The 26,802-nt window shown below is 49.8% G+C and overlaps 4 protein-coding genes across 5 annotated transcripts; 1 reads left to right on the top strand and 3 right to left on the bottom strand.

Annotated features, from left to right (window-relative positions):
* Positions 1-213: 213 nt before the first annotated feature.
* On the bottom strand, positions 214-9,604 carry LOC310885835 (gametocyte-specific factor 1-like). 2 transcript variants are annotated; one of them, XM_083809643.1, is made up of 7 exons: positions 9,478-9,604; positions 7,079-7,176; positions 4,573-4,699; positions 3,542-3,628; positions 3,015-3,075; positions 1,940-2,028; positions 214-839 (listed from the first exon to the last, which is right to left on the bottom strand). In XM_083809643.1, coding segments are annotated over exons 1-7 (486 nt in total). In that variant the 5' UTR covers positions 9,500-9,604; the 3' UTR covers positions 214-837. The 2 variants fall into 2 exon arrangements, with proteins under 2 accessions (XP_083665769.1, XP_083665770.1); XM_083809644.1 differs by having other exon boundaries at positions 1,940-2,022.
* Positions 9,605-11,263: 1,659 nt separating this feature from the next.
* LOC310885863 (feather keratin 1-like) lies at positions 11,264-16,785 on the bottom strand. Its single transcript, XM_083809664.1, has 2 exons — positions 14,447-16,785; positions 11,264-14,139 (listed from the first exon to the last, which is right to left on the bottom strand). The coding sequence occupies exon 2, from the start codon at positions 14,116-14,118 to the stop codon at positions 13,813-13,815; it is 306 nt and encodes a 101-aa protein (XP_083665790.1). The 5' UTR covers positions 14,119-14,139; positions 14,447-16,785; the 3' UTR covers positions 11,264-13,812.
* Positions 16,786-16,865: 80 nt separating this feature from the next.
* LOC310885861 (feather keratin 1-like) lies at positions 16,866-17,707 on the top strand. The gene is made up of 2 exons (XM_083809662.1): positions 16,866-16,887; positions 17,241-17,707. Exon 2 carries the CDS (start codon positions 17,262-17,264, stop codon positions 17,574-17,576), a length of 315 nt encoding a protein of 104 aa, XP_083665788.1. The 5' UTR covers positions 16,866-16,887; positions 17,241-17,261; the 3' UTR covers positions 17,577-17,707.
* Positions 17,708-21,505: 3,798 nt separating this feature from the next.
* Positions 21,506-21,820, bottom strand: LOC310885533 (feather keratin 4-like; the record flags this gene model as incomplete). Its single annotated transcript, XM_083808998.1, has 1 exon — positions 21,506-21,820. The coding sequence occupies one exon, from the start codon at positions 21,818-21,820 to the stop codon at positions 21,506-21,508; it is 315 nt and encodes a 104-aa protein (XP_083665124.1).
* Positions 21,821-26,802: the final 4,982 nt, after the last annotated feature.

The raw sequence follows: 26,802 nt of genomic DNA, 5'->3' as shown, positions 1-26,802 counted from the left end.
CCCAGGCATATGCTTGGAAACCCTTCCTAGCGGGCCAAAATGTGCTATTTCTCTACATCCCATCATCTTCTCTTGTGCAAAGAACACATCCAGCCTCTAGGGAAGGGGGAGGAAGCCCCAGCACTGCACAGCCCACCCATCGTAAGAGAAACCACGGACTTAAAGGATTAAGTAGCTGCAACCACAGTGATAGTCACAAGAAAGTCCAATGGGTCCAAGGCTATTCACAATCTTTTTATTGTAAATTGCCATTTTGAACAAGAGCCTTGACAGAATCAAACTTTAAAATAATCTTAATTTTGCACGCTAGTCAACATGCCTTATTTTACATCGGTAGTAATACAAATTGTAAGATTCCAGGGTTTTGAGGAGCACTTTTCAGAATGCCAATGACATTAATTTCTTCCTAGAGAAATACCCCATGCTGGTTCTTAATTGTGTCTGTGTATTTAGACCTCATTTTGTACTTTGCATCCATTTTAAGATGCAAATCTGCTTAATCCAAACATTTACACAGCCCTAGATGTATATGATAGTGATCTAAACTATTTCCCAGCCCCAGGAAAAAACAGTTACATTAGTGCTCTCCAACAGGTTTTAAGTGTTAGTAAACTTTTCTTTAAACGAGAACTACAAAACCCTAATGGAAACTAGAAAAGTAACTAAGCTTACTGTTTAAATTTAACCCGTGTACATGCATATAGGATGGATTACATATTGTAAGGAATTCACAGAGGATTCCCCATTATACGAAACAAACAAATTGAAACATCATGCAAACAACATGACAAAGCGAAGGCTTAAGGCTTGAAGCGGCAAAGGCACGATCACGATGCTTTCTAGAAAGAAGACAGAAGTACCTATAAATTAGAACGTACTAGCAAACCAAAGCTATCTACTTCACATATCTGAAGCGGACAAACTCAGATGCTGAAAAGATAAACAGCAAAAACTGCATGCATGGAAAAATACTTCTAGGTTTGGCTAGTCCAGATGATTTTTATTAATCCTTATGCAGGGATGCAGTAGGAAGTCTCAGCCTCCTTAAAGGCTGGAGAAACTCCCACAATGTATTTTATGCTCTGCAGACTGTAATAGGCCATTAAATATGACTTCACTAACTACAGATGACCACAGGTTGACTACTAACTACCTAACCACAGGTTGCTATAGAGTAAGTTTTCTGTACCTCTCCAGCACATAACCAAGTATTTTCCCAGGTATCCAGTAAACTTCCACAGAGATCATTTCAGACACCTTATAATCCAGCTGCTTTGCAGGTACATGGCATATGCTTATGATACAGGGTAGAAATTCCTGGAAATTACTCTGTGGTTCCTGACTTCCACTGAAATGGGACTACAAAAGTTTCTGCTACATCAGGGCCAGCATTCACACAAAGCTGTAGTTTATGAAGGGCATTTCTAACCCCCCAGCATAACTTCATCCCTTCATTTATAGCTAGCACCAAACATCATTATCATAAGTACACAACTCTGAGTGGGCCTCTTTTGCAAACGTACGTGCCTGTTTTAAAGCAACAATCTAAGGTACAAGATTTCAGTGGTACAGGCAATCCCCCCTGATGTTGTTTCCTACTATTACTTCTCCTCCTGTCCTCTCCTTGAACTTCTGAGGCCTATGAAGAGTAGAGAGGTTGTTTCATGTGCCAAGAGCATTACACTTGCCACAATTTCTCAAAAGATTGGTCTGCTAATCAGTGTGTACCTCAACGAGACCAAGCAGCACAGCTTGGAGCTCTGAAAAGGAACTCAGTCTATTAGATTCCTTAGGAAGTTGCTTTCCAGGAGGACCATGTTATACAGTTCCTCTCCTGTCCATTCAGTGGTTGTCATAAGGCACTGCTCCAGCTAGAAGTTTCAGTAACTGTCACTGTCTACAGAAATTTTGGCATCAAAACCACATGCACACTACTTACAGCCTTTCCACGATTCAGCATATGGGAAGGACTCAGGCGCACGTACACTTGAAGGCAGGTAATTCTTTTGTCCCAAGGTGGTACTGGAACTGAAAGACTACAGTCACTTCTCATGACAAAAGCACTTGCTTAAGTTTATGCACTTTACTATATCATGGAGCAGAGTGGGGACACAAGGAGATGGTACTTTGCTGCTTGGCAATGGTGACATTTACAATAACTACATGTGCTCTAAACATTATAAAGTTTTTTCAGAAAGCATAACAAATGAAGCCAGATAGCACTGTTGACACCCCTTATGGAAGGAAGACTGTATCTTTTGAGCCCATACAGAACTGTAGAGCAGTCAGCTGCAAGACTACTTCTACATATGGGCTTAAACAAACCTTAAAACATGCTTTAGCAACCCTGGTGCTGCCACCACACCTCATGTATAGCCTGCAATAATGATCCACTGTTGGATCACTGAAGCCAGGCAATGCAGCTCCATCAAATTCACAGCTCCTACTATGCTCTTCCTTCCCCCAAACCCAAACAGTGATTACATTTTACAAGGGACAAGATGGGGATTTTTGCTAACACAGGGCCCTACTGCCAGTGCATCTGCCAAGAAAAAGGTGACAGGAGGTCACAAGGGACTGCTAGCTAATTACTAGTTCCACAGGAGGTAGCTCTCTGAAGAGGCTCCAGAGCGAAGTATCTGGCCACATTTCCTAAGCCAGCATAATGGCTGAACACCTCTCACATAGAGGCTCAGCACCTCTCTTCCCTGCACGCTGGCCAGAATTGCAGCAAGAACTGAACACTGCACAGCAGCAGGGAGAGCATTCTGCCACAGGCACGTAAGAGCACAGAATAACTGTGTTCTTGCAGCCCAAGGGTTTCCCTCTCTTTTAAGGACGAGTCATATGAGAAAGCAAGTAACAATGAACCAGCACCATAAAAACATTCACTGTTAGTGTACAGTTCCTGGGAGGAGAGAAACATCAGCAAAGCCAAACATCAAGGCTGGGCTGGGAGAAGGCTAGAATATTCTTCTATACCTGCGGTAAGGTATCAAACTTGCATTCTCTACCTGTTTATGCCAGAGTTGGTCATGCCCCAAACAAAAGGGGAATTTGGCTGCTCCAAGAACTCTGCAAAAGGAAACAAATGACATGGCTCAAAACTAATGAACACCAGCAAAGACAAACACATCAGATCAGGAGTGTCTTTGTCATTATTTCTACATGTTCAAGAGCAAATAGAAATTGATCCTGATGAATATAAGCGTCTGCTTCACTGTCACTTAACTAAGGAACACAAAAGTTACCATGCTTCTGATTTCATCATTGCATAGGAGGTACAACAGCTTATATGTAAAGGAGTAGATGTTTAGAAATATATCTCCGTGCCAATTACAGCAGGCATGTTGAATAATTCTCCATGTCCAGAAAAGCCTGCTAAGCCAGGCTATGCGTACTTTCAGGAAAGAACATAAGCAGGGTGCCCTACATATGAGACCTAAATGAACGGCACCTCTGGACTCACACTGTCCTAAGTGGAATTGTAAGACAGGATCAGGGAGAAGTCAGCAGTGTTGCAGAAGGGGAAATTCCTTACCAGTTTCCCAGTCTTCATCACATGGAGGCGCCTGCCAAGTGCTCACAGCGTTCACCTGCTCTCTCTGGAAGCCAGAAGACTGGTTCACTACAGGATGACAGAAAGATCAGTGACTGTAGTTTGTCCTGCTTCAGAAGCATTAAGTACTTTGGATCAAGTTGTAAAACAGTTCTTTGCTTTAGAGGAATGGCCCCCACGCAACATGAACTGGTTAGGCACACCCAGGAGCCAAGCATGGATCGGAAATCAAGCGACCATAAATAACTTTTTCAGTGAACAGCAAATGAATCTGTCCCCTGGGAACTGGCAAAGGAATGCTCAAGTGGAGAGGAAGCCTGCTAACACAAATGCAGGCATGACCGCTAGCCTCAGTGCAACTCAACAGAAGATGGAAAGCCATCAGCTCTGTAGTGTGCCAATAGCTTTAGAGACAATGAAGAGAACTAAAGAGACACTGCATAGCACAGGATGCTTTTCTAAAGAATTTGGGGGTTTTGTCTCACTGGGCAGGAGACAGGAATCTTAATTGTATTGCAGACAAAGCAAGTTCAGCAGCAGAGGAGCCTGCAAAAGGAGCTGACCAATCTCTCATTGGGAGTGAGCTATTCAGGTTGCCCCAGCTGCAGGGATTTTCATAGCTTAGACACCTAGTTGACTTTTCACATGGCACCAGTGGTCAAGCCTCAAGGAAGGGAGATCATATCTATGAAAAGAAGACTCTGTCTTTCCGGTCACTGAAGCATCAGAGCTCCTGCTGGAGGCATTTCAATATGCACAGGCTTGGGTACAACCTTTTTATTCAAAAATCCTGGGAATAAAGTATGTGCAAAGGCTATCAGGAGCATCTAATGAGCCTACTCAATAAACCAAAGCAATCAAGACTCAAATTTTTTAAGGCTGTTATGTCACACAAAACTATAGACAATAATTTGACTCCCACTTTTTTGGTTATAATAGGAGCTATCCTGACAAACAGGAGACCTCAGTCCCTAGGGTGAAGACGCATCTTAGAGCACGGGTGGTTCCCTTACCTATATCTTGCTCAATGAACCCTTTGTCGTTGCATTTCGATATGTGATCACTGAGGTCAGCTTGAGGAACAAGATGGCGAGCATTGAAGGGGCACGTGGCCAATTCCTTTGCAACATGAGGGTAGCTCTAGAGAAGAGAAAACCAAAATCATGTGCCATACTTCTCAAGTTCATTTTTCCTTATGTTTTTTACAAAATTAACAAGAGATATTTGTGATATTGCTTTAAAAGGCTAAGCAAGGAATGGCAAAATACTGCTCAGACACTACAGTTGCAAAGAGAAACTATGAAATTGACTGTTCTTTGAAAAAAAGTTCACTAAAAAATTAATCAGCTCAAGGGTGGCTCAAATGAAACATACCCTCAGCTAACCTCCCTACAGTTTGCTGCAACACTGGCAATACAGCTACATGGTTTAAAGCACGTATGAAGCTATTTTAAAAACAATAGAGGACAGATGGTAGGCAAATCTAAACTATTCAGGTATTTTTAAACAAGCAGGCACAGACAAATTCTTTAACCCTTTCAAAACAGTTAGGGAGCTGGAAGCATTCCACCTGCAAACTTTGGTGCTTCTTCACATAGACACAGGTTCTAGTCACAGTGCTCAGCAATTACTACGGTAAATTAGTTCACCCCCTTCTTTATTGGGAAAAATCACAACTTTGCCACTGTCCCAGTACCTGCCTGGCTTTGGCTGGCACAGCTCTGCTTGTCAGGGATCACACCTGCACCCAAGACAGATATAGAGGCAAAAGTGCCTGGTATAGACGCTGCTCGAGGCAGTGAGCCCTCTACTACCACTGATACACAGCTGCAGCGCAGGCTCCAAGGCAACTGTCATTACCTACACCTATGGAGCTGCCGACACAGTTCTGGCCTTAACAGGTCTGTATAGCTGGGCTGCTGTGTCCTCATGTGTCCATCAATCACTTCAACCACCTTCAGCAAACTGCTCTGGCAGGATCAATATAAATTCTGCAAATTACTTACAGACACCAACTGCATCTGTGTATTGGGTTTATGTGGTCAGGTTTTGGTCAGGTTTTGGTCGGGGGGGTGGGGCGCAGGAGTGGCCTCTGATAGAGGTCAGGAGCTGCCCCATGCTGGTTCTGGGAAAAAGCTCAGCAGAGAAAAAACATTTTGAACTGACTGCAGCCCCAGCCCCCTGCGCCTCCTGGGCAGAGAGGGGAGGAGGCAGAAGAACAGAGACTGAAGTTGAGCTTGGGAAGAAGGGTGCTGGAAATAAGGTGTTTTTAATTTTGTTTTCAGTCCTCACTGTCCTACTCTGTTATTAATTGGCAATAAATTAATCTTCCCCAAGCAAATTCTGTTTTGCCTATGACAGTAAATGGTGAGTGATTTCCCTGTCCTTATCTCAACCCACATTCTTTTCTTTATTTTCTCCCTCTGTCCTGCTGAAGAGGTGGAATGAGAGAGTGGCTTGGTGGGCACCTGGTGACCAGGCAACTTTAACCCATCAATGTGACAGGTGATCATTATTACAACTCAACCCTCTCATTAGGAAATCTTGCAAAAACTGACTGGTTAACAGTTATGCAACACAAGGACAAAAACAATAAGGTTAACATTTACTTGCTGATATTGTTCACCTGGCTCATGCACATTCTTGCCAAAATTTGCAGGGAGTGAACAAGGAAAAGTCTCTTGAGAGCTGGAAAAATAGATGTACTTGCTGCTCTGCCCACCACTTTCACTTTTTACTTAATTTTTTAAACCACTAGTTCCACCAAAATTAATTGTTTGTAAGTACTAATACTAGTGCATACACCCTCCAGCTGCATCTTTACTGAAAGGCACAGCACTGCTACACTATTTTGAAAAACATATTGGTAAGCTGAAAGAGGAACAATTGGCTTTTAGAAAGTCTCAGCAAAAACCCAAAGCTTGGTCAGTTACTGGCATATGACCGGTTAAAAAACAGATCTAAAGTATACAGAGGAGAACTGAGGTTGGAATGCTTCCAATTAAATGATTTGTATTCAAATTCTGGATGAAAGATTGAGGTAAAAAAATCCACCTCTCCCATGTGTGCTGAACCCAGGATGTGCAGTTTCTGCCATTAAATACTTATTAACAACATTAAAAAAAATATGCAGCTATGCATTTATGTCACTTAAAAAACAAATTGCAACATCAAACCATTTCTACTCTGACTAGCCAGAGGTGGTACACATCACTCAGCCTGAGTTCTCTTCAGCTTAAAGTGGAAAAATTTATCAGATCTCCATGTGAGCTGCTTGAAGAGACTGAGATTTCATCCCTGACCTAACCATGAAGAGCTACACCAGTCTTAGGTGAGCTAACATGTCCTTGAACCCGTTACTAAACAGGTCATAAAAATATATGAAATAAAGGCTAAATGGGGCTATTTGTCAGGAACTTACTTGAGCCAGCCAGAAAACAAAATGAGAATATGCACATTGCATTTACAGACACGTGCGCAGAACCCCCATTTGGTGCCTTGTTTGGCCGTTCAGCTTACCTTCTTGCACTTTACAAGGTGATATGGGAACCTACAGGCTCTGATTCGATGGTGCTTATTATACGGACATTGTATTAATCTCTCTGGATCCAAAACATCTAGAATGGAAGAATTGGGGCAGGGGAGGGGAACTAGTTAGAAAGACAAGATCTAACATCACTAAGACAGTGAAGCGGAACAAACACACCACCACATCAGGGCTGTGATTTTAGGAAGTTAAACCAGTTGTTCTTACTTTGAAACCCGTCATTGAGGCAGGAGCCTGTTTTGCATAACCAAACAAATTCACTTTGAAGTTTGAGCTGACACAGACATCAGTCAAAACAGAGAATAGTAAGCAGCACTGCATAATAACACTTTAAGCTACCATATTAGCTAGATCACCACATTTACTCAAAATGAATGAGGAGAGTAGTACTTTTCAAACTATCTTGGATGAGAATCACTGGAGCGATGATACATCCACCAGGGCCCTCGGGAGCTTCATCACTGAGAACCAAGTCATTTTTGATCATCAGCTAGTTTTGCTGGAGGAAAGATGCCAGCCAATTTAATCTAATTTCTGAGGAAACAGCATGCCTAACATGGTTTATGTGACTTCTAAGTGAAGTTTCTCCCAAGTCATGCAATTATTTAGGAGCTAAGGAGTTACTAAAACACCTAAGAACCCAGGCAATGAACAGGGAAGCAGTATGAATGTGTACATCTGTGATATATAATCACTTTCATATTCTCAGTGAGGAAAAAGAACGGCAGCCAGAAAGAGGTATAGGTACCCACTGCTACCTGCAGATCTGTTTGTCGTGTACTCACCAGGGAGCCAGACCAGGCTTCTTTCATCATTTCTGCCGTGCTGGTCTTTTTCACAGGCTTTTGATGCACTTTGATATTTTTTTTAAGCTGCTTTGTAATCAAATCCTAAACATGGGCTGCAGTTTGTTTAGCCTCTCCCCTGCTATCACATCCCCTTCTTCGTGTCCAAAGAAGGGCAATGAAGCTGGTGAAGGTTCTGGAAAACAAGTCTTATGACGAACACCTGAGGAAGCTGTGGTTGTTTAGCTTGAAGAAAAGAAGGCTTAGGGGAGGCCTTATTGTACTTTACAGTTACCTTAAAGGAGGTTGTAGTGAGGTGGGATCAGGCTCTTCTCCTAAGCACTAAGTGATAAGACAAGGGGAAATTGTTTTTTTTTTTTTTTTTTTGAGAAATTCCTTCACTGAAAGGGATGTGCAGCTTTGAAACAGGCTGGCCAGGGAAGTGGTTGAGTCACCACCCCTGGAGGTCTTCAAGAAATGTGTAGATGTGGAACTTAGTAGTATGGTTTAGTGGTGAACTTCTCGGTACCAGGTTAAAGGTTGGACTAGATGATCTTAGAGGTCCTTTCCAACCTGAATGATTCCATGATTATACAAAAATTGGTGCTCAGTTGTCTCAACAGCCAGTTCAGGGAGCTATCTTGGCCCACAGGCTGACACCTAGTTAAGGTGCAGTTCCTCAAGTCACACTGAGCTGAGTTCATGTTCCGAGCCACTAAGAATGTTGGACATAATCCTTCTTTCCATCCCAGCTGTGCTACGCTGCCACTTCCAGCTCTGCTGCTTGTGAGCACCTCTCACCTCCATTAGCCAGTCTAGGTCATTAGAACAGCTGAAAACCAAAGACTTCATTATTAAGATGGATTAACTAGCTTTCTACTGCTTCAGCTGTCCCTGGAATAGCAATTTGAAGTGGCTTTTCTCTCTAAACTGGCTCAATAAATCAAACAAACTATGTGGCCAGTATGAGAACAGAGGCAAGAATGAGTACCTGATGGAGAGGAAAGGGAGCCCTTACTGCTACACAAAGCAGCAAACACAGAAGTGCCAGGAGCTGGCTAGATCAGGTGAATAGATGCAGCTATCACGCAAAATGCTACAGCGAGTAAAGCCTCTGAGGCACCAAAGCAACATCAACGCGCAGCTGAGATCCCCAGCCCTTAGCAATACGGCTCACAAAACCAACCCCCAAACAATTCCACCGCCACCAGACATCACCTGAAAAAACTCCAGGCAGGCACAACGCCTGCACCAAAGGCGGTGGCTCCATTTGAACGCTGCCCAAGGGCCGGATCCCACCCATGCCCCGTCCAGTAACCACAAGCAGCACAGACCTAGGTGAGACGCCCAACTCATCGCTTCCTTCATGGCTCAGTCACACAGCGCACGGAGACAGCACCAGACCCACCGCCTGTAACACCCCCCCCCGGCGCCCAAACCCCGAACTCCCCCCCAGCCACCCCGCTCAACACCTCCCCCCCTCCCCCCCCCCCCTTATCTGCTTCGCGACAGAGAAGACAATCCGGGAGGGAAAGACACAAAGGAGGAGCGGGGCCGCCTCCGCCTTCCACCCGCCCGAGCCTCACCGAAGTCATCCTCCACCTCCATGGCAGGCAGAGACTGAGGGACCGAGAGGGACCTCGGGGCCGTGCCGCGTGCGCGGGCCGCGTGCAGCGCCTGCCCCTGGCGCCTGCGCGGCTGTCTCCTAGCAACCACCCCTGCCCCGCGCGGGGCCCCACCCGCCGTGGGGCGGTTGCCGGGGCAACGCCTTGTCCTTGATCGCTGGCGGGCGCCATTTTCTCCAACCGTGGCCGAGCCGGAGAGCCCAGCGCTCGCTGAGCTCCCACCGCCCTCCCTGCTCCCAGCTCTTCACGTAATGCCCCCGGGGTGTCCTTCTCGCCATCGGTGCCCGAAACGGGTCCAAAAACTTGGAAGGAGAGCGTGGCCCCGCTCTGAAAACCTTGCAGGAGGCTGGTGCCGAGATGGAGCTGGAAGATGGGTGAGGGCACGGCAGAGCTGTGCGCTGTGCAGCCCTGGTGGGTAGGTGACCTGCTGGGCCATTTCCTGCTGTTTTGAAGCAAGCTGAGTTGGTCGTCCCATTTGATTTCAGCCTTCCACCAGTCTCCTGTCTCAAAGGCTCTGAGCAAAAAAAGCAGGTTTGAACAAAAGCTGTGTTTCACCTGCTCTTGGATACGTGCAGTGTGGGAGGAAAGAAACCTAATGTTTGACTGTCTAATCTAATCAGAGCCCTCCTGCTTCCCCTCCCCACATTGCTGGGTTCAAAACCAATCACTTTTGCTAAGTGATTACCTCATTTTGCAACTAAAATATAAGTGTTGAGTAGACATGAGATGAATGGAGAGATACTTTTTCTAAGCAGATGGCTGGTATTGCAGGGGCCTGGGTTCTACAAACACATTTTTAACCATAAAACAGCTCAGGATAGGCTAATCCTGAGTTTCCATAGGAAACTGACAGGATCACCAGGATTAGAAACACTTCCGATTTTATGTTGCCCAAGGGTTTACACACAGGTATGACTCTTTTTATCCCCATTTCCAGAATGTTCTTTAGTCAGGGAATAATTGAAAAGTGACTTGGATGCCTGTCGTATGCTCTGTGTTACGCTGCAGAACCTGAAGCAACCATTGCTGATACAATAATGAGCTGCGCTTCCGTCTCAAAGCAACTGAGCAAATTGGCAGGAAAATGTCTCTTCATGGTCACAGGTCACTCAGTTACAGAACATGTGAGTCTTTCGCAAAACTTACCCTAAGCAGCAATATGCCTTGCCTCGTCCCCTTCTTGTTTTCACATTTAAAGTAGACCTTTGGCCTGAGCACTGCATTTCCAGTCTGGGAGCTGGCAGGTGGTTCCTACCTTCATCCTCAGACATGTGGCTCTCCTTTGACACTCTGGTCTGGAATTTAAAATAGAATAGTTCAGCTGGAAGGTACCTTCAGAGATCATCTAGTTAACTGCCTGACCATATCAGGGCTAAACAAAAGTTAAAGCATATTTTTGAATGGCATTATCCAGATGCCTCTGGAACATTGACAGGCATGGGAGCATCAACCACCTCCCTCGGAGGCCGGTTCCAGTGTTTGACCACCTTCATGGTAAAGAATTTTTTTGTGATACCTTGTCTTAACCTTCCCATGTGCAGCTTTGTGCCATTTCCCTGCATGCTATCATCGGTTACCAAGGAGAAGAGATTGGCCCCTTCTTCACTTCCCCCAAGGAAGTTGTAGAGAGCAATAAGGTCACCTCTTAGCCTTCTTCTCTCCAGACTAAACCAACCAAGTGTCTGCAGCCTCTCCTCATAGGACATGTCTTCCAGCCCTTTTATCACCTTTGTTGCCCTCCTCTGGACACAGTCAAGTAAGTATCTTAATATATTTTTTATATTGTGGAGCCCAGAACCACACACAATATTCAAGGTAAGGCCACGCCAACACTATGTCGAGTGGGAGAATCACCTCTTTGGACTGGCTGGCTATGCTGTGTTTAATGCAGTCCAAAATGCAGTTTGCCCTCTTGGCTTCCAGGGCACACTGCTGACTCATTACTCTGTCCCAAGTGTAGAACCCAGACTTCAATTTTGTTGAACTTTCATGCCATTGCTGATTGTCCAGTGCTCCAACTTATCTGTCTCCTTCTATCTTATCTTTCAATCCCCCTACCTCTTCTCAGTGAGGTGGGGGAGAAAATTGGGAAAAAAAAAAGGTAAAAAAACATGTGGGTTGAAATGAAGACAGTTTAATTGGATGGAAAAGGAAGGGAAAATAATGATAAAAGAATATACAAAGCAAGTGATGAATAATGCAGTTGCTCACCACCTGCTAATCAATGCCAATCCAGACTGCAAGCAGCAGCAACTCTCCCACCCAACTCCCCCCATTTTTATTTTTCAGCATGACATCATATGGTATGAAATACCCCTTTGGCCAGTTTGGGTCAGCTGTCCTGGTTGTGTCCCGTCACAGCTTCTTGTGCACCCCCAGCCTCCTTCCTGGCAGGGCAGCATGAGAAACTGAAATGTCCTTGACTCTGTGTAAGCGGTGCTTTACAACAACTAAAACATCAATGTGTTACTAACATTATTCTCATCCTAAATCCAAAACACAGCAGCATACCAGCTTCTCGGAGGAAAATGAACTCTATCTCTGCTGAAACCAGGATACATAGAAGGAGATCAAAGTACCAAGACAGGACTTCCCTTCACAAACTCATGTTGTCTATGCCTGATAACAGCTTCGTTCTTTAAACGCCTTTCAGTAGCACCCAAGATAATCTCCATAACTTTTCCAGGGACTGAAGTTAGACCATCTGGTCAGTAGCTTCCTACATCTTCTCTTGTGCCCTTCTTGAAGATTGGTATAACGTTTGCTAGCTTTCAGTCAGCAGGGACCTCCCCAGACTCCCAAGACCTTAGGCAAATTGAGAGGAGTTTTCCTTTGACCTTCTCTTGCTGTTGGCATACTTCAAAAACAAGTTTTTTGTTGTCTGTCTATGCTAGCCAGTGTCAAGGTGAGTTGCTTGATTTGCACCTCTTCTTTTTTTCTTGAATAGTCGAACAGAAGGAAAAGCAGCTACTTGCTTGCTGGCAGTGTATACCAACAAGCCTTGAAGTGTTGAGTAGCACGTGCTGCCCTCCAGACACAGGGATAGTGACGAGACTCTCCCAAACTCAGGGGTATGTGTAGTTGTGAATTCAAAAGAGTCATGAACACTGCCAGCTGCTTTGGCAAGGGAACTGAACCACACGTCAGTTCCTTCTTAGACTGATTAGCACCTACCCCACAGCAGGCCTCACCCCCAGTGGGAAGATTTCTCCAGTGGAGTACATGTCTATATAGATGGAGTTGTCCAGCAGAACATCTTTTCCAAACCTGCTTTTCTTGCAAGGGAATCAAAGATATTTAGGGAGAAAGTTTGTTGTCCCTCAGCTACAAAGCCAGCTGCTGATTAGGGCTCTGGGTGGTCATACATCATCATACTCAGGAATGCCCTGAAGCAACTTAGCAGTTCCCCTTCCTCAGCTGCAACCCTCTATCCCGTTTATCCTGCTAAATGAAAACACTGCTTTGGAGAGCTCCTGGACTCCACTTAGACAAGAAGTCTAACAGCACCAACTGGCCGGCCATACTCCCCTCCCACTATTCTTGTAATTAGTGTATTTCCAGAAACTTTCCTCAGGAAACCCTTGGCACTTGGCATAGATCTTAGTAGGTGGGCAACATGCACTATGAGCCTATTCATTCCCATTCCTACTGTTCTCTGGGGACATTTTCTACATAAGAACACCTCCTGGCAAACACAGCAGCATCCAGAGGATAACAAATATCCTTTCTTCCCCTTCACAAATGTTTGTGGAGCTGTTGCCCTCAAGGGCCTCCAGCAGCTCTGGCTCCTCACAAGAGGCCAGCAGTCTAAACACCACTTCTGCAGGATGTGCATTGAGAACAAAATAGCATGACAGGACAAAGGAAGCAAAGCTTGGCCTTTGTGGCCAGAGGCTGATGGCAGGACTTGTGTACACCTCACTTATGTGTGAATGACAGTGCTTTTAAGGAAACATACTGCAAAGTTTCGCACCCTGCCTGCCCTTTTTGAGAAAGGCAAAGGCTGCTATCTGCAAAAGTGTTTACAGAAGACATAAGGGGAAAAGACTTCCTCCAGTCACCAGGTGTCTGGAGTGACCATAAAGGAAAGGAAAATGCAGAGGCACAGGCTAGGATGTAGCAGAATTTTAATCAGTCAGAAGGAAACAAAGTCCCTCCAAGAGGAATCACCAGTGCAGGAAGCACTGGAGGAAGATGAGAGTCTGTCCAATGCCAGACATACCACCAGCTGTTCATCCGCCACCTACCAACTTCTGGGTCCCTGGGGGTCTTTCTCCAGGGCCATCACCAGCAGCTTTAGCAGGGGAGGCACCTTGTGCCGCAGTAGCGGCTGCCGAAGCCGGAGAGGCCAAAGCCTCCGGAGGAGATGGGCACTCCCTGAGAGCTGAGGATGCTGCCAACGGCAGCGGAGGTGGAGGATCCCACGGCGGTGTTCTGCGGGAAGGAGCTGAGGATGGGGCCGGGCAGGGTCACCACCACGGGAGAGGGCTGGATGAAGACGTTGGAGTCCTGGCACTGCCTGACACAGGGCTCATTGCAGCTGTTGGCCAGCGGAGTTGGGCCACAGGGTCCACATGGCAGGCACTGGTTGTAGCAGGACATGTCTCAGGGCAGGAGGTGTACCTGGTAAGAGACAGGGCCCAGAGGAGAGCGGCGGTGAGAGGGGATCAGCCTGCCAGCCCACCACAGAACAGCCATGGCAAATGGTGTTTTGGGACCTGGCAGCTGTGGAAGGAGCCCCATGGGCGTAACTTTGGACCCAAGGGCTCTACCAGGAATGTCCAGTCCAACGAAGCTCCCCACCTAGCCCATAGCTGCGGAGAAACCTCTCCCATGACTAGCACACCCAAGATCCAGGAGAATATGAAAGGGCAGGCATGTTTAAGAAATCCCCAGGGAAGAAGAGGAGAAGAAAAGGCTTCAGACTCACCTTGTTCCCAGACAGATGGAGGTGAGAGGAGTGGATGAGACAGTGAGGAGATGGGGCCTCTTTTATACCTCTCCTGCAACGCCCCGGGCCCACAGTCATTCTATGCGGGCCGTAATTTTCCGGCAGAGTCACCTCAAATACAAAATAACCTTCCTAATGGCACAGAATGTATTTTGTTTTCCTGCCATTTCATTTCCTCATTTCTGACCTGCCCACTTGGTCATAGAGGCTCCTTTCAAGTACAAGGAACAGAGGTGCAAGGATTTTTCCTGGCACAAACATGTGATTAGGGGCAGAAGATAAGACTCAAGTACTGGAGGCGTCCTATGCAGACGTGGGACATGGGTCTCTGGAAAGGTGTTGAACCACTTTGGAACCCTCTTTGCAAGAAGGCGCACATATCATTCTGCCTATGCAGTGCCCTTCTGGATGAACAAAGGCTCCTTTCCCCAAGGGCAAGGAGCATCCTTCTCCTGCCCAGCCTGGCTTCCAGACTGCTCCACCAGTCACAGCTCATTGCCTGCACAGGCAGATGGGCTGTGCTGCAATTTTGAAATGCCCTGGCACAAGGCTGCTCCTTCTGGGGTGACATGTTGTCTGCTTGTTTGACCTTGTTCCCTCTTGTGGCTGTCTCCTGGGCTCTTCAGGCAACCCATGTTGTCAGCTGCTGTGAGGAAGGCAAAAGTTGATCTCCTGAGCCCACCAGCAAGTCCTGGGAAATCAGGTCCCTTCTCACTACCAGAGGACTGAGTTGTTCACGGGAACAGCAGCTTGCTCCCACCACTCTCCTTGCCATACCATGCACTTTGGCTGGACATATTCCATGACCAACAGTAAAACCAAAGACATGCCCTGTTGTGCAAAACATGCCGACCATCCCATGAGCTGCCTGAGCTATGAGAGTACTTGCCAGAAGGTCACGCTGCAGGGTGATGGCTGTTGGGGCTGCCTGGAGGCACAGCTTTAGCTCGGAGCTCAGATGGAGCTGCTTAGCTGGAGGGGGATTTGGCATGCATGGTGCTCAGGCCTGCAGACAGCAGGCACTCTGGCTTGGCCTCAAGCCAAAAGCGTGGCATGTGACCAATCCCAAATTAGAGCGTGACTTGCCCTGGGCAGGGAGAGTCTCTCCCAGGAAGCTGGCCTGCTGAAGGCATTCCCTTGCCTTCCTGGGGTGTGTCCCAGCTGCCTCCCATGTCTGCAGGGCAGGGAAGAACTTTGTTCATGCAGCAGGGATGCATTGCCTCCTTGGTGGAGTCTGGGAGATGTTTCTGTAGCCAGGGCCCTTGTGAGCAAGTCCCCTCCCTGAGCATGCCCAGCCGCGTGGCAGTGCCGGTTCCTGCCTACCCTCGCTTGTTCAGGGGGAGCTTCCTTGCCTCCCTAGTGGTGCTGGTTTGTGCTGTTGCCTGAGCGACATGGCAGAGGAGGTGTGCTGAAGCTCTAATGCTAGAAGACATATTGCCTGGGACCTAGAGATGATTCCCAGCCAGGGGGAAGATGTTTTCTGTAACCCTATATTCCCCTCGAAAAAGCGATCAGGATAGCCCCTACACACAGCCCCATCTCTTTGGCCAGGAGGGTGAGGCCTGTGTGTCCCTTGCCTCCCACCGCCCATGTCTGACCCTGCCCTGGAGGCAGACCTACTGAGAGGAGGTCCAGGGGATCCAGGATCAGAGGGTAGTTCAGTCCCCAGTCTGTAGTGCTGCAAGAGCTTGTTCTTCGTCCTGTGCAGGACCTGCCTTTTGTCCTTCTAGAACGCCATGAGGTTCCTGTGGGCCCATTCCTGCAGCCTGTCTAAGTCTCCCAGTGTGGCAGCCCTGCCTTGGATTGCATCAGCTGGCCCCCAGTTGCTGTCTTCTGCCTAGTTAATGGAAGTGGTAATGGCATCAAGGCAGACAGCTGAAAGCATTGGCACAGACTGGATGCCCGGGGAGGCAAAGACCGGTGACTGTTGGATGGAGCCATGAGGGAGGAGAGAAAAGCCTGTGGCGCACCCTTAAGGAATAGGAACCTCTGCTGAGGATTGCAGCTCCATGAGGAACGGGGCCTCTTCCTACAAAACACATCACCAGCCATTCCACAAAGTGCACCAAGCCATGTCCTGTCCTCTGCATGAATGCAACCACTCTGTTGCACTTTTCTGCCCATTCTGATATGATCCTGCTGGGGTATTCCTTTGAACTGTCATACCAGTAGTAGAAAGTAGCCTGTATGGTACAATAGGCATGTCAGAAATGAGGAAATGAAACGGTAGAGCTGATGGAAACCAAAACACAACCTGTGCCATTAGCTAAAATATTTTGCACTTAAGGAGTGTCTGCTGGAAAATTATGGCCTGCGTAGAGTGACTGCGGGCCTGGGGTGGCGCAGGAGAGGTATAAAAGAGGCCCCGTCTCCTCACTCTCTTCATCCACTCCTCTCGCCTCCATCTCCCTGGGAACGAGGTAGGTCTGAAGGCCTTTCTTCCTCTTCTTCCTTGGGGATTTCTGAAATATGCCTGCCCTTTCATTCTCTGTTGGGTCTTGGGGCCACTGGCCATGGGAGAGGGAAGGGAGCAGCATATGTGTCATGCAGAGAAGCTGGGGCTTGGCTGAATTTCTCTGCAGCTATGGGCTAGGTGGGGAGCTTCGTTGGACTGGACATTCCTGGCAGAGCCCTTGGGTCCAAAGTTAAGCCCATGGGGCTCCTTCCACAGCTGCCAGGTCCCAAAGCACCATTTGCCATGGCTGTCCTGTGGTGGGCTGGCAGGCTGATCCTCTCTCACCGTCGTTATCCTCTGGGCCCTGTCTCTTACCAGGTACACCTCCTGCCCTGAGACATGTCCTGCTACAGCCAGTGCCTGCCGTGCCTGCCATGTGGACCCTGTGGCCCAACTCCGCTGGCCAACAGCTGCAATGAGCCCTGTGTCAGGCAGTGCCAGGACTCCAACGTCTTCATCCAGCCCTCTCCTGTGGTGGTGACCCTGCCCGGCCCCATCCTCAGCTCCTTCCCGCAGAACACCGCCGTGGGATCCTCTACCTCCGCTGCCGTTGGCAGCATCCTCAGCTCTCAGGGAGTGCCCATCTCCTCCGGAGGCTTTGGCCTCTCCGGCTTCGGCAGCCGCTACTGCGGCACAAGGTGCCTCCCCTGCTAAAGCTGCTGGTGATGGTCCTGGAGAAAGACCCCCAGGGACCCAGAAGCTGGTAGCGGACTGGGCACAGTGCATAGGGTTCTTGTGTTCAGGGTGGCCAAACATCCCCAACACCCCTTGGAAGAGCATGGGACTCTGGGAGAGCACGGTCCATGCCTGCCTTACCCCTCCTCCACTCTCTCCTTTCCCACCTGTGTCCTTGTTGCTCACCACAGCTCCACTGAGCTCTGAGTCCCACCACATGAGCCTAGAGAGGACCTTCTGTCCCTTCTCTCTCAGTGGAGTGGGCAGATGGACAGGTGGCAGGGTGCCCTCCGTGGCCACAGAGTGCATGCTCTCGTCTGCCCCTGGTGCTTCCTGCACTGGGGCATCCTCTCGGAGCAACCTCGTTTCCCTCTTTTGACTCGAATATTAAAGTTCTGCTGCATCCCAGCCTGCGCCTCTGAGTTGTCCTTCCCCTGCAGACGCTCCAGACACCAGCTGTCAGGACCAATGCTCTGGGGACGTCAGGGGGCATGTGGGACTCGTGGGGACCATTCACATTTCCAAGGGTGAGGCCCTGTGCAGTAGGGCCCCTTGGGAAAGCACAATCACTCACACGTGAGAGAGGTGCCCATGAGTTCTGCAGGGCCGCTGGCCATCAGGCCCAGCTTTGCTGCCTCTCTGTCCTGGTGTGCCATCTCAGCCTCAGTGCACATCCTGCTGAAGGTGGCATGTGGCCACTGCTGACCTCCAGCGAGGAGCCAGAGCTGCAGGAGACCCTGGGAGGGCAGCAGCCACACAGGTTCCTGGGAAGGGGCAGCAGGGGAGAGGGAGAGAGGCGAGAGGAGGGGCGGCAATTCCTTCTGCTCTGGGGGCAGCTGTGCTGGGCGGGGAGGCTTGTGCAGAAAATGGCGCCAGAGCAGGCCAGGAGAGGGAGTGGGGGAAGCAGGCTGTTCTGGCTCTGGCTGTGATTGAGGCAATTGTCTTCACCATAGGCAATATGGTGCTCTGTTCTGATTGTGTGGCTAAAACAGTGGAGGTGATGCACCAACGATTTAGCTCAGCGTCAAGGCCTACTATGTTTCCGTCTCTGCACTTTCACAGAGCAGGCTAGGGTTGGGGAAGTTTTCAGGAGGGGACACAGTCAGGACAGCTGACCCAAATTTACCAAAGGGATATTGCATACCATAGAGCATCATGCTCGGCAACAAAACGGCGGCACAGTTCTTCCAAACTTGCTGTTCTGCAGAGACTTCCTTGGCATTGGTCTGCTGGTGAAAGGTGGTCAGTCACAGCCTTTACGTCATTATCTTTTTCTCTTTTCTTCTCATTCCCTTCTTAAAATGTCATTATATTGACTGGGAAGTTTTTCTGTCTCTTGGTCTTGCAACTGCCACCCCTATCCTACTGTGGCTGTGGTGTGAGCGAGTGGGTGGTGGGTGTTTAGATCCTTGCTGGGGGTCAGCCCACCAGACAGGCTCACAGGCAGTGCATGTCCTCCTCCCCCTACTCCTTCCATGCAATGATATTGCATACCATAGAGCATCATGCTTGGCAAGAAAACAGCGGGACAGTTCTTCCAAAGTAGCCATCCTGCAGAGACTTGCTGGGCTTCTTTTTCCCATTCCCTCCTTAAAATGTCATTATATCAGCCGGGGAGTTTTCCTGTCTCTTCGTCTTCCAACTCTTTCCCCTGTCCTGCTGCGGCTGCAGCGTGAGCGAGTGCATGGTGGGTGCTTAGATGCTTGCCAGGGTCAACCCACCACACAGTCCTCCCCCTACTCCTTCCGTCTGTTCCCTGGGCTTCCTGCAAAACCTTGTGGGGAAGAGGGAGGCAGGGAGAGACTGAGGGCAGGAGGAGAGACAGCAGGTGCTTTCTGAGTGTCTCTAAGGGCCGTCCACAAGCTCCCCAAAGCAGCACCGCAGTCACCCAGAGCCCAGTCTTGCAGATGTCTTCCTGCCAGCCTGCCCTCACGCCACATCATCTATCTTGCAGCCCCTCTATGGCAGCAGACCAAAAGCTGGTCCAGGAAAAGTTACTTGGGTGGCAAACCCGTCCAGAGAGAAGTGACTCCCAGCAGTGCTCCGAGACATCGAGGACACCAATGACATCCCGGGCTGTGTGAGCAGAAGCATAGTCAGGAGCTCAAGAATCATAGAATTACAGAATCATGGAAGGGCTCAGGTCGGAAAGGACTTTAAAGACCATCTAACTCCAACCCCCCTGCCACAGACAGGGATGCCACTTGCTCTATCAGATTGGCCAAGGCCCCATCCAGAATGGCCTTGGACACCTCCAGGGATGGGGCATCCACAACTTCTCTTGGCAACCTGTTCCAGTGCCTCACTACTCTTACAGTGAAGAAATTCCTCTTAAGGTCTAGTCTAAATCTGTCCTCTTTTAGTTTAAGACCATTCCCCCTTGCCCTGTCATGTTCTACCCAAGTAAAGAGTCCTTCTCAATCTTTTTTTCTGAGACCCCTTTAAGTATTGAAAGGTCACAGTGAGGTCTCCCCAGAGCCTTCTCTTCTCCAGGCTGAACTTCTCAAGCTCTCTCAGCCTTTCTTCATAGGATAGGTGCTCCAGCCGTCTGATCATTTTTCACCCTGCTCTGACTCGCTCTAACAGGCCCACATCTTTCTTGTGCTGGGGGCCCCAGACCTGGATGCCGTACTCTGAGTACTCATGAGGACAGAGTATAGGGGGACAATCACCTCCCTCGACCTGCTGGTCACACCTCTTTTGATGCAGACCAGGATGCACATGGCTGGCTCATGTCAAGCCTTTTGTCCACCAGAACCCCCAAGTCCTTCTCTGGAGGACTGCTCTTGATGAGTTCTTCTCCCTGTCTGTACTCCTGTGTGGGACTACCCTGAGCCAGGTGCAGCACCTTGCAGTTGGACTTGTTGAACCTCAAGCGGTTCACATAGGCCCACTTCCCCAGCCTGTGGAGGTCCCTTTGAATGGCACCTCTTCCTTCTTTTCTATCAACTGCACCACAGAGTTTGGTGTCATTGAGGGCAGTGACAATCCCACTCTGCTCAGCACTCCTCCAAATGCATCTAGAACACTGTGCCCAGTTTTGGGCTCTGTAGCAAGAAAGACTTTGACCAAGCACAGCAAGTTCTGTTGTGCTGTTAGGAAGGGATTTCCTGTCTTCTCCTGGGCAGCTATGCCCTCCACTTGGTCAAGGATGTAGTCATGCCTGCTTCCTGACTTCCTGTTTCATGCTGTTTTCCTAGTCAGAGAAGAAGAAACAGTGTGCCCACCAAAATGCAAAGAAGCTACTCAGATACGTTGGATAATTCTATCCAGCTCTAAGTAAGCAGATATTTAGAATCCAGACGGTGACCTGATGCGTGAAGAAGCATTCTGAATGCAAGCCTGTGTTAATGATTGCTAAGCATGAGCATCAGCAACCACCCACTCCCAGAACTACAAGTCAGCAACACCTCTCTCCCCAGGCATCCTGGAAGAGCAGCTGCAGGGGAAGGACAACTCAGAGGCACAGGGTGGGATGCAGAAGAACTTTAATATTAGAGTCAAAAGAGGGAAACGGGGTCACACCGAGAGGATGCCCCAGTGCAGGAAGCTCCAGGGGCAGACGAGAGCATGAGCTGTGTGGCCACGGAGGGCATCCCACAACCTGTCCATCTGCCTACTCCACTGAGAGAGAAGGGACAGAAGGTCCACACTAGGATGGTGCTGTCGGACATTGAGCCCAGTGGAGGTGCAGTGAGCAACAAGGACACAGGTGGGAAAGGAGAGAGTGGAGGAGGGGAAAGGGAGTCATGGGCCGTGCTTTCCAAGAGCCCAGGCTGGCCCCATCCATTTGCAGTGGGTGCTGGGGGTGTTTGGCACCTCAATGCAAGAAGCGAATGCACTGTGCCCAATCCGCTACCAACTTCTGGGTCCCTGGGGGTTTTTCTCCAGGACCATCACCAGCAGCTTTAGCAGGGGAGGCACCTTGTGCTGCAGTAGCGGCTGCCAAAGCCGGAGAGGCCAAAGCCCCCGGAGGAGATGGGCACTCCCTGAGAGCTGAGGATGCTGCCAACGGCAGCGGAGGTGGAGGATCCCACGGCGGTGTTCTGCGGGAAGGAGCTGAGGATGGGGCCGGGCAGGGTCACCACCACGGGAGAGGGCTGGATGAAGACGTTGGAGTCCTGGCACTGCCTGACACAGGGCTCATTGCAGCTGTTGGCCAGCGGAGTTGGGCCACAGGGTCCACATGGCAGGCACGGCAGGCACTGGTTGTAGCAGGACATGTCTCAGGGCAGGAGGTGTACCTGGTAAGAGACAGGGCCCAGAGGATAACGACGGTGAGAGAGGATCAGCCTGCCAGCCCACCACAGGACAGCCATGGCAAATGGTGTTTTGGGACCTGGCAGCTGTGGAAGGAGCCCCATGGGCTTAACTTTGGACCCAAGGGCTCTGCCAGGAATGTCCAGTCCAACGAAGCTCCCCACCTAGCCCACAGCTGCAGAGAAATTCAGCCAAGCCCCAGCTTCTCTGCATGACACATATGCTGCTCCCTTCCCTCTCCCATGGCCAGTGGCCCCAAGACCCAACAGAGGATGAAAGGGCAGGCATATTTCAGAAATCCCCAAGGAAGAAGAGGAAGAAAGGCCTTCAGACTTACCTCGTTCCCAGGGAGATGGAGGCGAGAGGAGTGGATGAGAGTGTGAGGAGATGGGGCCGCTTTTATACCTCTCCTGCACCGCCCCAGGCCCACAGTCACTCTACACAGGCCATAATTTTCCAGCAGACTCACCCCAAATGCAAAATAGCCTTCCTAATGGCACAGGTTGTGCTTCGGTTTCCGTCAACTCTGCCATTTCATTTCCTCATTTCTGATTTGCCCATCTAGCATCAGAATCTCCTTTTAAGTACCAAGATGAGAGGTCAAGCATTTCCCTGAGCGGGAACATGTCAGTAGGGGCAGCAGATGAGTCCTAAGTGCTGGAGGGTGTATTGGGTTTACATGGCAAGGTTCTGCAGGGGTGGCCTCTGTGAGAGGTGTCCATGAGCTGCCCATGAGCTGCCCCATGACCTCCTCTGAGGAGGTCTGCCCCCAAGATACAGTCAGACATGGACAGTGGGAGGCAAGGGATACATAAGCTTCACCCTGCTGACCAAAGAGATGGGGCTATGTGTAGGAGCTATCCCAATCGCTTTTTCCCAATCGAGGGGAACATAGGGTTACAGAAAACATCTTCCCCCTGGCTGGGACTCATCTCTGGGTCCCAGGCAATATGTCTTCTCCTAGCATTAGTGCTTCAGCACACCTCCTCTGCCATGTCCCAAAGCCCTCCTCAGGCAACAGCACAAACCAGCACCACTAGGGAGGCAAGGAAGCTCCCCCTGAACAAGCGAGGGCTGGCAGGAACCGGCACTGCCACGCGGCTGGGCATGCTCAGGGAAGGGACTTGCTCACAAGGGCCCTGGCTACAGAAACATCTCCCAGACTCCACCAAGGAGGCAATGCATCCCTGCTGCATGAACAAACTCTTCCTTGCCCTGCAGACATGGGAGGCAGCTGGGACACACCCCAGGAGGGCAAGGGAATGCCTTCAGCAGGCAAGCTTCCTGGGAGAGACTCTCCCTGCCCAGGACAAGTCATGCTCTAATTTGGGATTGGCCACGTGCCACGCTTTTGGCTCGAGGCCAAGCCAGAGTGCCTGCTGTCTGCAGGCCTGAGCACCATGCATGCCAAATCCCCCTCTGGCCAAGTAGCTCCATCCAAGCTCTGAGCTCGAGCTGTGCCATGCTCCAGGCAGCCCCAACAGCCATCACCCTGCAGCATGACCTTCTCACAAGTACTCTCATAGCTCAGGCAGCTCACAGGATGGTCGGCATTTTTTGCATAACAGGGCAGGTTTTTGGTTTTACTGCTGCTCACAGAATATGTCTGGCCAAAGTGCATGGTATGGCAAGGAGAGTGGTGGAGCCATTTCATTTCCTCATTTCTGATTTGCCCATATGCCATCAGAATCTCCTTTTAAGTACCAAGATGAGAGGTCAAACATTTCCCTGAGCAGGAACATGTCAGTAGGGAAGCAGATGAATCATAAGTGCTGGAGGGTTTATTGGGTTTATATGGCAAATGTTTGGTAACAGAGTTCTCAGAGGTGGCTTCTGTGAGAAGTGTCCAGAAGCTGCCCCATGTTAGATAAGAGCCAGTTTCAGCTGGCTCCAAACTGGCCTGCTGCTGTCCAGAGCCAAACCAATATGCAATGTTTTTTTGGGCTGTGTGAGAACAGAATTAAGAAAAGGAAAACTACTCCTGCACAACAGCAGCTGGGACAGCGAGGAGTGAGAAACAGCCCTGCAGACACCAAGGTTGGTGAAGAAGGAGAGGGAGGAGGTGCTCCAGGTCCTAAAGCAGAATCATAGAATCATGGAATCATTAAGGTTGGAAAAGACCTCCAAGATCATCTGGTCCAAGCATCCCCCTATCACCAATATCATCCACTAAAGCATGTCCCCAAGTACCACAGCCAATCTTTCTTTAGACACCCCCTGGGATGATGACTCCACCACCGCTCTGGGCAACCCCTTCCAATACCTAACTACTCTTCCTGAGAAGAAATTTCTCCTCATTTCCAACCTGAACCTCCACTGGCGCAACCTGAGGCCATTCCCTCTAGTCCTATCACAAGTTATCTGTGAGAAGAGGCCGACCCCCAGCTCCTTTCAGGTAGTTGTAGAGGGCAGTAACGTCTCCCCTGAGCCTCCTCTTCTCCAGACTAAACAACCCCACTTCCCTCAGCTGCTCCTCCCAGGACTTGTGCTCCAGACCCTTCACCAGCTTTGTAGCCCTTCTCTGGACACACTCCAGGGCTACGATGTCTTTATAAACAAAGATATTAAAGAGGATGGGCCCCAACACCGACAACCCTGGGGAACACCACTCGTGAAAGGCCAACAGCTGGATTTGACTCCATTCAATCAGAAGTTCCCCTGCGGCCCGTGGAGAGGCCTCTGGTGGAGCAGGCTGTCCCCCTGCAGTCCATGGGTAGCACGGTGGAGCACATCTCCACACTGCAGCCCATGGAGGATTCCCCAGCGGAGCAGGCGGATCTTGCCTGAAGGAGGCTGTGGCCCATGGAGAGGACCACAGTGGTGCAGGCCCTGAGACAGAGCTGCAGCCCGTGGACAGGAGCCCACGCAGGAGCAGGGGTTCTGGGGGGAGCTGCCGCCCATGGGGGAAACCATGTCGGAGCAGTTTGCTCCTGATGGATGGACCCCGTGGTACGGACCCATATTTGCAGCAGTTCTTAAAGAGCTGCTGCCTGTGAGAAGCCCATGCAGGATCAATTTGGGAAGGAATAAATCCTGTGGGAGGGACCCTAATTTGGAACAAGTGCAGGGAGTTACTGTGAAGGAGGGGCAGAGTCGAAGTTTTATGGACTGACCACAGACCCCAGGGCATGTTCCCGTGTGCCATCTGAGGGGAAGAACGTAGACGTGGGTGGATGGCGGAAGTTGTTTTAGTTTGATTTTAGTTTCTCACTGCTCTAGCTTGTTAGTAATAGGTGATAAATTACATTAATCTTCCTATTCTGAGTCTGTCTTGTCCATGACAATAATTAGTGATTGATCTCTCTGTCCTTATCTTTATCCGTTTTCATCGCATTTCCTCCCCCTTTCCCTTTAAGGGGGGGGAATTAGAGAGCAGTTGTGATGGAGCTCAGCTGTCCAGCTGAGTAAAACCGCCATAGAGTAGGTCAGAATGGGTAGAAGATGAGTCCCAAGTGCTGGAGGGGTCCTGCATATATATCCTGCTGCCTATGCAGTGCCCTCCTGGATGACCAAAGCCTCCCTGGCCTGAGGACACAGCACATCCTTCTACCACTTGGCCTGGCTCCCAGACTGCTCCACCAGTCACAGCTCATTGCCTGCATAGGCAGATGGGCTGTGCTGCAGTTTTGAAATGCCCTGGCACAAGGCTGCTCCTTCTGGGGTGACATGTTGTCTGCTTGTTTGACCTTGTTCCCTCTTGTGGCTGTCTCCTGGGCTCCTCAGGCAACCCATGTTGTCAGCTGCTGTGAGGAACGCAGAGGCTGCTATCCTGAGCCCAATGATTGCCCACCAAGTCCTGGGAAATCAGGTCCCTTCTCACTACCAGAGGACTTAGTTGTTCACGGGGACAGTGGCTTACTCCCACCACTCTCCTTGCCATACCATGCACTTTGGCTGGAGATATTCTGTGAGCAGCAGTAAAACCAAAAACCTGCCCTGTTATGCAAAAAATGCCGACCATCCCATGAGCTGCCTGAGCTATGAGAGTACTTGCCAGAAGGTCATGCTGCAGGGTGATGGCTGTTGGGGCTGCCTGGAGCATGGCACAGCTCGAGCTCAGAGCTTGGATGGAGCTACTTGGCCAGAGGGGGATTTGGCATGCATGGTGCTCAGGCCTGCAGACAGCAGGCAATCTGGCTTGGCCTCACGCCAAAAGCGTGGCACGTGGCCAATCCCAAATTAGAGCATGACTTGTCCTGGGCAGGGAGAGTCTCCCCCAGGAAGCTTGCCTGCTGAAGGCATTCCCTTGCCCTCCTGGGGTGTGTCCCAGCTGCCTCCCATGTCTGCAGGGCAGGGAAGAGCTTTGTTCATGCAGCAGGGATGCATTGCCTCCTTGGTGGAGTCTGGGAGATGTTTCTGTAGCCAGGGCCCTTGTGAGCAAGTCCCTTCCCTGAGCATGCCCAGCCGTGTGGCAGTGCCGGTTCCTGCCAGCCCTCGCTTGTTCAGGGGGAGCTTCCTTGCCTCCCTAGTGGTGCTGGTTTGTGCTGTTGCCTGAGGAGGGCTTTGGGACATGGCAGAGGAGGTGTGCTGAAGCACTAATGCTAGGAGAAGACATATTGCCTGGGACCCAGAGATGAGCCCCAGCCAGGGGGAAGATGTTTTCTGTAACCCTATGTTCCCCTCGATTGGGAAAAAGCGATTGGGATAGCTCCTACACATAGCCCCATCTCTTTGGTCAGCAGGGTGAAGCTTATGTATCCCTTGCCTCCCACTGTCCATGTCTGACTGTATCTTGGGGGCAGACCTCCTCAGAGGAGGTCATGGGGCAGCTCATGGGCAGCTCGTGGACACCTCTCACAGAGGCCACCCCTGCAGAACCTTGCCATGTAAACCCAATACACCCTCCAGCACTTAGGACTCATCTGCTGCCCCTACTGACATGTTCCCGCTCAGGGAAATGCTTGACCTCTCATCTTGGTACTTAAAAGGAGATTCTGATGCTAGA

This window comes from Anser anser, assembly GCF_964211835.1.
Source record: "Anser anser genome assembly, chromosome: 23".
Taxonomy (NCBI): domain Eukaryota; kingdom Metazoa; phylum Chordata; class Aves; order Anseriformes; family Anatidae; genus Anser; species Anser anser.
This window is presented reverse-complemented; position numbering and strand designations above follow the sequence as displayed.

What these genes read in the sequence shown, in the direction of transcription:
- LOC310885835 (XM_083809643.1), bottom strand. Translation starts at nt 9,499, where the DNA reads ATGGAGGTGGAGGATGACTTCG. An exon ending in GGAGGTGGAGGATGACTTCG is followed by an intron (nt 7,177 to 9,477) that starts GTGAGGCTCGGG and finishes CTTCCATTCTAG; the next exon opens with ATGTTTTGGATCCAGAGAGA. An exon ending in TGATGAAGACTGGGAAACTG is followed by an intron (nt 3,076 to 3,541) that starts GTAAGGAATTTC and finishes TTCCTTTTGCAG; the next exon opens with AGTTCTTGGAGCAGCCAAAT.
- LOC310885863 (XM_083809664.1), bottom strand. Translation starts at nt 14,118, where the DNA reads ATGTCCTGCTACAACCAGTGCCTGCCATGTGGACCCTGTGGCCCAACT.
- LOC310885861 (XM_083809662.1), top strand. Translation starts at nt 17,262, where the DNA reads ATGTCCTGCTACAGCCAGTGCCTGCCGTGCCTGCCATGTGGACCCTGT.